The 12554-nt window shown below is 44.6% G+C and overlaps 1 protein-coding gene across 1 annotated transcript; it reads left to right on the forward strand.

Annotated features, from left to right (window-relative positions):
* Window positions 1-3248: 3248 nt before the first annotated feature.
* Window positions 3249-9599, forward strand: LOC131697476 (prostaglandin E2 receptor EP2 subtype-like). Its single transcript, XM_058986580.1, has 2 exons — window positions 3249-4703; window positions 7330-9599. The coding sequence occupies exons 1-2, from the start codon at window positions 3897-3899 to the stop codon at window positions 7621-7623; spliced, it is 1101 nt and encodes a 366-aa protein (XP_058842563.1). The 5' UTR covers window positions 3249-3896; the 3' UTR covers window positions 7624-9599.
* The last annotated feature ends 2955 nt before the right edge of the window (window positions 9600-12554 follow it).

The following is a 12554-nucleotide window of genomic DNA, read 5'->3' on the forward strand; positions in this document are numbered from 1 at the left end:
ATTGAACCTGCTACACAGCACAATTTTGCTAACGTAACAACGTGCAGAACATGCCCCAGGCAGGAGTGAGACGTGCAGTCCTGACAATGAGGGATCCGGCAGTGATAACTACAGCCTATTCTCCAGGGCAGAGCAGCTGTTGTATTATAATAATCACAATTAGCAAGGATGTGCCTGTCTGCTCCCATTGCTCAGTACAGCCGAAGCCTCATAACTTATTCAACTACACTTCCCCTTTAGGGTATAAAAACTATCTCTGAAAAGTTGTTGTGCAGCTTGTGTGGAAGTCGGCAGCTATTCAGAGGCATGCTGGATGACATTAGCTGCTCCCTGCATAAACCTGTGGTAACATTTTGTAAAGCCTGAGGCATAGCTGTAGAAAGATGGGCCACCCTCACCCTAACCCTAACCCTAGCTGAAAGAATATACTACAGCTTCACATTAGCCTGCCTTTCTGCACTGGGTAAAGAGCGTGGCCCGTCTTTCTGTGCCTATGCCAGGCCTGAATTCAAAACACACACAGAGCACAAATTCTTAGTATTGATTGTCAGTTTCGGAAACTGCGCTGTCGAACCCTGATCACTTCTAAATATGCATCTAACAAATCAGACTGTAAGAAAGATGATTTGTGACATGTGTTAGATTTATTTTTAGGGAATCTGTTAGATAAAAGCTGTAAGCGTGAATGCGGACGAGTCTGGCTCTTTTGCACAGTGGTGAAGACACTCGTTTGGGGCATGCAGGGTCACCGTTACCTTTGCTTGAGCTCATTGTGCCTGTCCAGTAGGGGGCGTTGGGGTGAGGTGAGGCGACTCCCCAGCCCAGATCCACTACTTGGCACAGCCAGGACACAAACCTGCACTCCTCAGACTACAAGTGAGCCGCTGGGAGACCATGAGAATGAATCATCAGGGGACCTGAAAGCAGAGCCCCACTGAGTTCAGAGTACACGTGTATAAGCCTCCCCTCTTTGGGCAGGGGTGGCAAGGGGAACTTTGTACGTGCATATTTCATAGTCTTTGTGATATGATGATGTATGTATGAATGATTGTTTGTCGGACAGTTATTCTGGGACTTCCCTATCCCCACCCCCACGTGGGAATCTGAGCTGCCTTTAAAATGCAGTGGATTCAATATAAAACCTTGAATAACGAATAAGGGGGTTCACTTCTTGAACAAAGCAGCAATTCATCAGAGCGAAATCAATTCAAGGAAACCTCCCTTATCCGATTCAAGTGACAGCTCACCTCTGTTAACAATGACATCACCTCTGTTAACAATGACATCTCTACCCTATAGAGTTCTGTACCCGCCGGCACAGCTGCATTTTTTTCAAAGATCGCTGAATGTGAACGCTTGATGTTTTAAATGTTTTAAATGGTGTTAAATGTCTGTTTTATTTTGCCACATAATTAGTTTTGTCTTGTTTACAACATCTGTTGCAAGCTGCAGCAGTCAGAACGCAATGGCAGTGCATGAGAACACAACGCGGCTCGGGCACAGAAATATCAAGCTTGCCCACCAGCGAGCTTTTAAAAACTGCATCTGCGCAAGCGTGGAATAATGTGGGGATACCGAATTCTACAGGGTAATGTTATAGAACTCTGCGTAGACACCTGTCAGAACAATTTGATTTTGAGATACACGCCTCGCTTCGAATGTCAGTGAGTGACGTGTTTCCAGTCAAATCTGTATACCGTAAAACTTCAAATAATCGCAGGTGTTCTGACAATCTGAGCTACCGCTCAGGATGAGCTATCTACACAAAGTGCGCATGCACACACAACATTCGCAAAACTAAATGAGCTTTGAACTTTGTACAGGTATTAAATACGGTCAATATTGCTATTAACTTTAGATGGGAAAGCAAGTGTAGCGTGCACGGGGGAAGGCAGCAGTAGGGCTGGTAGGTGACGTAATCACACACAAAAGACATAAACCCGATATACGCTCCTTGCAAAGGAGTCGGCTCTTTTGTACAGCGGTACCGGCGCTATGCTTCAGTGTGAGAGGTCCCGCCTGTGTGTGGATTGCCTCGCCCTGTGTGACGCCCTGTGAGAACCAGGAACGCTACACATGCACGGGCTATCCAAAACCAGTGTAGCGTGAAAAAGTGCGGCTGATTTATAGGACTATAGTCTGCAAGCTTCTCAGGGTATAGTTTACTGCCTTTGAATGAACTTCTGCTAAACTTCAATCAGGGTACCTCATCCTGAGCGGGTAGCGCAGCTTTGTCAGAACACCTGTCTCAAATAATCCTGGTCGGGTCTGTTAGCAAATATTGTAAATAAACGCCCGAGGCACATGCCTAGTTTGCCTATGCGTTAATCCGGCCCTGACAGTAACCCTCTCTTAAAACACATGAACTTGAATTTGACTCAATGAATTACATAACCAGGTGGCTGTACTTCCTGGTCCCAGAGCACACGTGCGCTGAGTGTGACTTTCCCCCGGGTTTGGTATCGAAGCAGGCAGAACCAGCAGAGCCTGAGAAAGCAGCGGCTTTGTTCACCTCATACGAGCTGCAGGCACAGTTCAGGACACGCAACTCAGAGCATGTATGTCTGTGCAGCGCGAGGAATGCGGCAGCGTGGCGCAACACGTGGGTGGTGTTTGTTTAGCAGAACGGGGAGCGTAGCAGTTCAGACGTCACAGATGAATTTTCCCTTTACAACACAGACCAAGACCCAACTCCTGTGACCTTTCAGCTATTAAAGGTTAAATTGGGACCTGGTTAAGGTGTGTATAGTTTACCAGTATTCTCCAGTCTGTGGAATACGGGCGTGTTACCATTCCCTTATTTCCACCACAATGAAAGGAGGCTAACTGTAAAAACAACATTATCAGCTATCAGTGTGGGTTACAGCAAGCCCATGTTAAAATGAAAGTGTGACAGACAGAGGCAGGCAGACTGATTCTGATATTCTCAATACCCTCACCTGGGTCTACCTACATCTCATCCCAAATGGATTAGCAGTCCTCACTCTCTCTCTATGGACAGATGTAACTGTGACAGACAGACACAGACATACAGACAGGGTCCCTGGATTCTGCTCCCTTTTAAAACCATAACTTAATTAAAAAGTGTTTGGTTTTTTTTGTTGTTGTTTTTTTGAAGTTCTAAACCCTAAATCCACCCTTAGCTAGACCACGGCTGCGATTGACAGCTTGTGTCTTCATCCGGTTGCATTGCCTGATCTTTTCAGTTTCTGTTCTCGCATAACTTTGACAGTCAGTTTTAGGGAAGGGGGTGTCGGCAGCTGTGTGACGTCATCCCATTTGCGGCAGGAGAAATCCTTCAGGTCATGTTTTCTCATCACAGGAACACATGGCTCGCCTTCTCTAGACTTGAAAGTTACGCCGGGGCTCGGAAGTAACTTTTTCATTATTATTTTTTTCCCATTTATTTTATGAAGTTGCGACTACGTCTTTGAACCTGGATTATTGTTACGCTTACTTATAAATCAAATAAACAAAAAAGAAAAGGGAACTAGTTCAATAGCTGGACAGCTTTCTTCGTGGTTTCAACATTCAGCAGCGAGGGGTCCGTAACACCCGCATGGAGTATTTGCCCGCACAGGACCGTGTGTTATTGATAAGATGTGATCTCTTGAGTATGGGGTTCACTTTCTCGTGTTGAGGAATTAATCGGGGACTTCGTAGCAGAGGTAAGGAAAAAAGATTGCCAGCCGCTCGTTCTACTCGCAAGGAAAAGTTAACCACAGAACTTTTTATTTCTATTTTTTATTTTTCATTACGCAATGATTTTAAAAAGAGGACAGTTACAGCGAAGAAGTCAAATATTACAACAAGGTTAAACAGCACGTCTGTCTGTCTGTTTGTTTGTTTGTCTGTTTGTGTTACAACAAGACAGATTACCTGCTGTAATACTAGAAATGACTAGAAATCACTGCCACAACATCACGTCGGTGCAGGAGGGGCAAAGTCCTGTCATCAGCGCAGTGATGTTCACGGCTGGGGTGGTGGGCAATGTCATCGCCCTCTGCCTTCTGCGGATCCCACAGAGGAAGACGAAAAACAAACACCGCGTGTTCCTGTTCCACATCCTGGTGACCTGTCTGGTGGTGATGGATCTCCTCGGGACCTGCCTCATCAGCCCGGTGGTGCTGGCCTCTTACAGCCTCAACCAGACTCTCGTTAACCAGAACCTGGAATGCGGAGCGCTCTGTAAATATTTCGCTTTCACCATGACGTTTTTCACCTTGTCCACCATGCTCATACTCTTCGCCATGGCCGTGGAACGGTTGCTTTCCATTGGGTGCCCTTACTTTTACCAGAGACACATCACCAAGCGCTTCGGATACATCGCCATCCCGGTCACGTACGTGATTTGCCTGCTGTTCTGCTTGCTACCCATCATGGGTTTCGGAGAGTACGTGCAGTACTGCCCGGGGACCTGGAGTTTCATCGACATGAACGCCTCGGAGCGGACAAACAGGGTCTATTCCCTGGTCTTCGCCAGCGTCATGCTCGTAATCATCTTCTCCATCCTCCTGTGTAACGTCCTGGTCATGGTTCATCTAATATTTATGCACAGGCGGCACAAGCAGCGCCGCGGTTCCAGTTTCCCCCGGGGCAGGACGGACAGGGGCGCCGCGGTCTCCGTCACCGAAGAAGTGCAACACCTGATCCTGCTGGCCTTCATGACAGCCTGTTTCATGATGTGTTCATTGCCGTTCACGGTAAGTAGTTACTACTTGGGGTATGTGCCCCCTTTAGAAGTTTAACGTGGCGTATTTGCAAAGTAGCCAGATGTTGAAGTTTGCCCTTGCTGCTCATCATAGTGTTTTATTGATGGATGGATGGATGGATGGATGGATGGATGGATGGATGGATGGATGGATGTGTGTATGGATGGGTGGATGGATGGATGGATGGATGTGTGTATGGATGGATGGATGGATGGATGGATGTGTGTATGGATGGATGGATGGATGGATGGATGGATGGATGTGTGTATGGATGGATGTGTATGGATGGATGGATGGATGGATGGATGGATGGATGTGTGTATGGATGTATAGATGGATGGATGGATGAATGTGTGTATGGATGGATGGATGGATGGATGGATGGATGTGTATGTATGGATGGATGGATGTGTGTATGGATGGATGGATGGATGGATGGATGTGTATGGATGGATGGATGGATGTGTGTATGGATGGATGGATGGATAACATGCTTGCCTACGTGTTGTATGCACTTTCAATGTTTTCTGACCGCCACTGTTGTTTGTAAATATTTATTAACACAGACTGTGGCAGCATTAGTCAGGTGGTGGTGGAGGGCAGTCCCTGAGTTTTCATGCACACCATGTGGTACGCTACCTCCCAGTTTGTTTCCTTGCTCTGGGGTTTAGTTTTTTTTCCCACAGCAGCAGAAACATTGCTAATTGGCCTACAGACCACCCTGCTTATGAGAGTCACTACTTGAGACCTGCTATCAATCATGCAGCAGCAGGAGTATTTTAAGGGAGCAATCAGAGCTAATGATGTGCATGCTTACTTCCTTTGGTTAAGTCTTCTCTCCTGGAATAGCAACAGACTAAAAGCATTGGACCCTTGACCTCTTTGAGTAAGGGCTGCTGTGTTTAAAATACACAGCTGTGTACAGTTTCCCCTTTATAATGCTGTAGTGGGGAGGCGTAGTTACAAGACCATGCTGTTAGTGTTCCGCCTTATAACCAATATAAAATGGCTACTGTAATGACATTACGGGGAAATGGGAGTCAAGACAATGCTGCCTTATAACCAATTCTGCAGTATAAAAGGCTGCTTTATAATGGGGTAGCAGTGTATTTCTTCTCCTCCTCATGCCCTGCAGCAGTGGAAAAGCATGCTTTACATCTGCATGTGCAAAGCCTTTAAGAGCCAGAAGAAACTGCGTGGCAAGGCATTTAAACCAAAGCAAGAGTCGGCAGACTACAGGACTAACTGCAGACATCACAGAACATACAGGGGACCGACCCCACAGGAAAGGAGTGGGCAGACTAAACCAAGCACACATACTGGTATCCTAGTGTTTAGAAATATTAAACAAGACTCAGTACATTCCATGACAAACGTTTCAGCCGCAGTCTCCCTGCAGCAAAGGTACTAGGAGGCAGCAGTTTGTCTTTAGCGTTGCATTTGAAATATTTGCATATGCCGAGTTAATACAATATTGTCGGCACAATAAAAGGGGGAATCTGCGATCATGTTAGAAAGCTGTCGAGATAAGATTTTAAATAGATTTCAACTTTACTAGCACTGCAACAATTTGCTAAGATATGTTTGCGTGTGCTGGCCAATACACAAAATAGGTTTGCCTATATAAACTAAACTACAGTACTAAACTGTTTCCCATTGGAGTTAGATATAACAGACATCATAATTAAGGTTCCCAGCAATAGTAACATGTATGTGTGTGTACTGCTCTCCAAAAAAAGCAATCCAGCAGCTCAATAGGACTGGTTTGTGTCTGTGGGAGGCATTTTGGACTGAAAAGCTCTTAACTTTTCCAGTTGAGTGGCGGCGCTCCTTTTTTGCGGCTTGTCTGCTTGGTTGCATAATGACTGCCTGCTCCTAACGCAGTTTCAATGAAAATTATTAATTATTAACCAGGCGTTTTGTGAAGCGCGTAGGTGTGGCATTTCTACGCTTTCTAGACAGCAAAAAAGAATGCAGAACTCCCACATGGTTTAGGAACTCCCACTCAGAGGAAATAACTGCGAAACAGCTGCATGAGTCACCACGTGACGAAAGCCAGGAGATGAGTCTCACTCCTCCGTCTCCCACAAGTACCTGGGAGCCAGATTCCCCCTGCAGGATTTCTGTGCCTGTGCTTGTGGAATTGATTCGATGAACCGTGTCAAGGAGGAGTATCAGGGGAATGCTGTGGAAATGTTTAGCATCCCGGCACCATCAGCACTTCTTGGGTTAATCTCACAGCACAGACTCTTTTCCCATGCTCGTTCTACTCTTTGCAGTGGTTAACTATGTGCTACACCATGCTTGTACTATGCTTTTCTACACCTTTGCCATGTATTACCACATGATGAATGTTGTAAGGGTATTCACTAAGCTGGTTTAATACGGTTTGATCTTCACAACACTGTGGCTGTCTGTTGCTGGCTTCTTTATCAACTAACTCAACTTCTTTTTACTCCATCAAAAGAAAAAAACAAAACCAGGAGTCGTTTAAATAACTCCTCCCGAGTTAAAGCTTTGCCCTCTTATTTCAAAAAGTTAACAACCCTGGTCTGCCCAAGCATGCTTTACTTTGCACTTCAGAATACTAAATACCCCTTCTTCTTTTTTCTTCCAGATACAAGCGTACATCAACCACTTTTCCCGAGTCGAGAATCATGTAAAGGACCTGAGTGCCCTCCGGTTTCTGTCCATTAACTCCATCATTAACCCCTGGGTGTTCATCATTCTCAACCCTTCGGTCCGACGGGTCATCATGAAGACGATCCGCAGGTCCCTGTCCTCTAGAAAACAAGAAGGGGTGCAGGGCTCGGTCCTCCTGCAGAGCAAGAAGCAAAACCAGCTGGAACTGTGCAGCAAGACTTCTTGGAAGGGGGGCTCCGCCCCAGACAACCACAACCCAGCTGTTTAAGTTTCGGGGTTTTTCTTGTCTTGTTTATAAAGCTGCTATACTTGTTTATGGTAATTGACAGGCCAGTGCTGTTCAGATAAACTCAGGGATAAACACCAGCAATCAGCAATGGTGTCAGGCATGCACAGTATACTGTATTCCATCCCATAGGAGGCTGAGGGACCCAAGCCAGAGCTATCAAACCTACAGGCTCTGACAGCAGGAATGTAGGCAAAGCAAAAAAAAGTGAAAATCAGTAGTTTACATTACAGAAATAAACAACTTAAGAATGCTTAAGCGTTTCCTTGGATTGAGTTCCTCAGGCTTTGTAACTTCAAGAGGTGTTTCTGTTCTACAGAAGAAAGTCATGCTGATGGAGCAAAGAACTCTGGGAAGCAAAGTGAACCAAAATAACCCCCTTCCTGCCCGGCCAGAGTTAGATAACAAACTGGGGGGAAATCCAAACATCTCCGAGCCAAGAATGCATCCTCGCTGCAAGCCAGTCAGCATCTGCAACCCTAATGGGGACTGAAGAGCAGCGTTTGAGATTGCATTAGTTCAGAGCGCGAGCCCCTCTTCCAGTGAGAAGGGTTGGGAGTATCATTGAGATTGCATTGGTTCAGAGCGCGAGCCCCTCTTCCAGTGAGAAGGGTTGGGAGTATCATTGAGATTGCATTGGTTCAGAGCGCGAGCCCCTCTTCCAGTGAGAAGGGTTGGGAGTATCATTGAGATTGCATTGGTTCAGAGCGCGAGCCCCCCCTTCCAGTGAGAAGGGTTGGGAGTATCATTGAGATTGCATTGGTTCAGAGCACGAGCCCCCCCTTCCAGTGAGAAGGGTTGGGAGTATCATTGAGATTGCATTGGTTCAGAGCGCGAGCCCCCCCTTCCAGTGAGAAGGGTTGGGAGTACCATTCCAGTAGCTGATGAAATGGGTCCTTACAAGTATAGGTAACCTTTTATTGAAGCATGGATAGATAATTCACAATTATAGAATGATTAGGATAGAATTGGAAACTGATGCCACCTATTCCTGACAGGACTTGAATAGGAACACAGGCTTTGCTCCACTGTGACCCATAAGATTTACTACTGGAGATCAGATAGGGGCACCAGCATAGCATAGACACAGAGACCTCTTTCACACAATGAACATCACTGAAATCTCAATTCACAGCAGTCTTGACTACATGGACATGGAAAACAGTTTGGAACAGTATCCAAAGCAAAGAGATATAACCCCCTGATTCTGCTGCTTGTCTTTGAAGTGGAAGAAAGAAAGGGGAGCCGTTTTACTACAGTCTGCGTGACGTAGGATCTGAATTACCCAGCACCCCTACAAACACGAAACGTGTCTCCTCAGACCACTGGAATGGAAAAGCAAGGAACATAAACATTACTACGCCAGGTCCTGTTTATTTGGCGTACGGAATAAAACAGCACTGAGTAGGAAGATGAGCCCACGTTAAGAGACAGGCCCCCTGCCGTTCAGGGCAGCGAGCTCTCTTGTTCACTGAATGAGATGGATTGATATTACAGGGATGGCCATTGCAGAGCAGTTTGATCCATTCCTGGTTTTATGAGTTTAATAAGACACACCTGAGTTGTTACCTATACACGGTGGCTAATCAAGCTGGTAGTAAAACCTGGAATGGGTGACACTGCTGTGCAATAGGAGTCTTATTTCCATCCCTGTGTTAGTACTGGAGCTGACCCATACTATTACATTAGTACATATACTGTAAGTGTAACCTTCAGTGTCAGTGCAAAACCTGTCCTGTATAGTGTTATTCCTACCTAATACTGAGCACCAAAAACTGCTCATTTCTTGTAACAATTGATTGTTGTGCATCCCGGCTTCTTGTTTTAAGAGGTTAGGTGCCCAGGTTGGTGGCATGGGTGTCAGTATATCACAATGGCAGAGCTGTTGCATGCCGCTAACCTACAGCAGCAAAAAGGATTCAAATGTGGTTGAACCCTAAATAAATCTATTTTTTTCATCTTATTTGTCCAAGGTTTTTATAACATTCAAAAAGATAATGAAAAGAATTAAATAAATAATTACTATCTGCAATTTAAAAACAAAAAAAACACACACTGTCTGCTCCACTTAATAGAGTGAACACACACACTCTTAATAGAGTGAACACACACACTCTTAATGGAGTGAACACACACACTGATCCTCTTAATAGAGTGAACACACACACTCTTAATAGAGTGAACACACACACTCTTAATGGAGTGAACACACACACTGATCCTCTTAATAGAGTGAACACACGCACTCTTAATAGAGTGAACACACACACTCTTAATAGAGTGAACACACACACTGATCCTCTTAATAGAGTGAACACACACACTCTTAATAGAGTGAACACACACACTGATCCTCTTAATAGAGTGAACACACACACTCTTAATAGAGTGAACACACACTGATCCTCTTAATAGAGTGAACACACACACTCTTAATAGAGTGAACACACGCACTCTTAATAGAGTGAACACACACACTGATCCTCTTAATAGAGTGAACACACACACTCTTAATAGAGTGAACACACACACTCTTAATAGAGTGAACACACACTGATCCTCTTAATGGAGTGAACACACACACTCTTAATAGAGTGAACACACACACTCTTAATAGAGTGAACACACACACTGATCCTCTTAATAGAGTGAACACACACACTCTTAATAGTGTGTCCGGTGTTCTGGAGGCAGGGAAAGGGTTACATGGACTGTTGTTGTTTTTGTTTGAGTAACAAATAATCTGTACGCTTCAGAACACTTTTGCTCCCCTTCCCTTTTCACCTCAATACATGTTCCACTTCCTGTCGTGGAATCTGTGGGACAGAGTTCAATATTTCCTCTTAATGGGAGAGACGCTGGTGGAGGAAAGGGCTGCTTGAGAGGTCTTCAACTAAACAAAGAAGGGCTCACTGAGATTAATAGAAGGGTTATTAAACCTTTAGCTACTAAGTGTGCCCGAGTTGTTCTTGCTATTATTATAACAATATGTGCAAAACAGGATAGGGTTTTGTCCTGGGCCTTAAAAAAAATGTTTCAAAAGAAAAATCAAAGTGTTGCATATGTCTTTAAAGTCAAAGACAAGCAGACCTGCAAGTGGAGTGTCACCTGGTGTTCTAGCACTATATTGTATACCGAGGACAGACAAGTTTGAAATATACCATTGCTGCAGGCATAGCATTGATCTACAGAGCTGAGAACCACACCCCTGGCCAGTAAGGGTGCAAAAAAAAAAATCATTCTTTCCTAGTACAGAAAACAACATTACCAAATCGCACAGTGATACAGAGCTAAATCAAAACAGAGAATTGCACCCGAGAGGGGACCAATACACACATCAGCAATGTGGCTGCTGGGCAGCAGTGTGGAGTAGTGGTGGCTCTGGACTCTTGACCGGAGGGGCGTGGGTTCAATCCCAGCTGGGGGACACTGCTGCTGTACCCTTGAGCAAGGTACTTTACCTAGATTGCTCCAGTAAAAACCCAACTGTATAAATGGGTGTAAAAATAATGTGTAAAAAATAATGTAATTGTATGTAAAAATAATGTGATATCTTGTAACAATTGTAAGTTGCCCTGGATAAGGGCATCTGTAAATCAATAATAATAGTAATGATGTTATTTATATATATTTAAATCCATGCCTTATTAGTGTGCTGTTGTTGGTATAGAATCGAATGACTGATGTGTCTTTGTGTTGCGTATTTTGTATGAATGTCCTTTCATTTTGTAACTGTCACATGATTAAAACGCACTGATTCACACTACAGAAATCTAAATAAATGAATAGCGACTCACTCACTTGTGTGTGTTACTATCATTGTGCTTAACAACTCCAGCCTTAGCTGAGAATACCTTCCTGAATACAGCTCCAGCTTCTCAGCGGCAGGCTTGACTCTCGGCTACTTTCACACTCTGATTATCACTAATCGTGGACAGACTTACTTTCTAAATAGAGCTAATTGGGGTCTGTGAGACTAGCCGTATATATTACACTTGCTTGAGTCTACCCTTATAAAAGTTCACCATAGAATAAGCATAGCAAAGTGTAATAAAGCAAAGCAGGTAAAGCACAGGTAAGCATTGTAAAGAGCAGAGAGATAAGGTAAAGCATATTAAAAAAACATGACAAACCATGGGTAAGCTAGGGTAAGTGCATAGTAGAACTATGGGAAAAGAATGGTGGAAAACTGCAAAAACACAGTGCAGATTTACTGGGGTAAACTTGTATGAGGGTGGAAGCCTTATTAACGTCTGTTAGAAATGATTGCATTGTAAAGGCTTTTCGTTTGTCTGTTTTTGCAGCACTAGCTTGTGCTGTGGAATGCAATTGTTTCCTTGAAATTCCACCAGCAACACTGCCTGTTGAGAATCCTACATGCTGTACCGTCCGGCAGGCTTCAGCGTCCCTGCTTGAACCAGGTAATTCAGAGTCCTGCAGAGTATTAACATGGGCTGTCAAAGCCTCCTGGATCAACAATCTTCTGTGGAATGCAAGCTAACAGGTGAAACTTTGTGAGCTTGGAGGAAAGTAACACTTCTGTCTGCAGCACTCTTCAGATGAAAGCCACAGCCTTGCATTCAAAACAGCTCCCCTTCGCTCCTCCTTATAACCATTAAAAGATGTCCTGAGCCAAATGTAATTAGATGAACGCAGCGACAGAGAGCCACAGACGCAGAATGCAAATGCACTCTGTATAATAAGAAGTTGCCACGACAGTGCACTTAAGCTATATTAATGGGAGTTTGGCGACAGTGGAAAAGGAAACCCCTTTGTTAATCACCACTAAATGGTTGTGTATTGCGCTGGCCTTGACCCAACCCTGAAGCCGCTGGTCACGTGAAAACTGTTGCAGCTGTCAAGACGGAAGTGGATTCGGGGTGCACAGGAAAGCAGGCAGCAGTCAGATACGA

The sequence above is a fragment of the Acipenser ruthenus genome, chromosome 15 (assembly GCF_902713425.1).
Source record: "Acipenser ruthenus chromosome 15, fAciRut3.2 maternal haplotype, whole genome shotgun sequence".
Classification (NCBI taxonomy): Eukaryota; Metazoa; Chordata; class Actinopteri; order Acipenseriformes; family Acipenseridae; genus Acipenser; species Acipenser ruthenus.

Coding starts and splice junctions, on each gene's coding strand:
- LOC131697476 (XM_058986580.1), top strand. CDS start 3,897: ATGACTAGAAATCACTGCCACAACATCACGTCGGTGCAGGAGGGGCAA. Junction 4,704..7,329: donor TGTGTTCATTGCCGTTCACG/GTAAGTAGTTAC, acceptor TTTTTCTTCCAG/ATACAAGCGTACATCAACCA.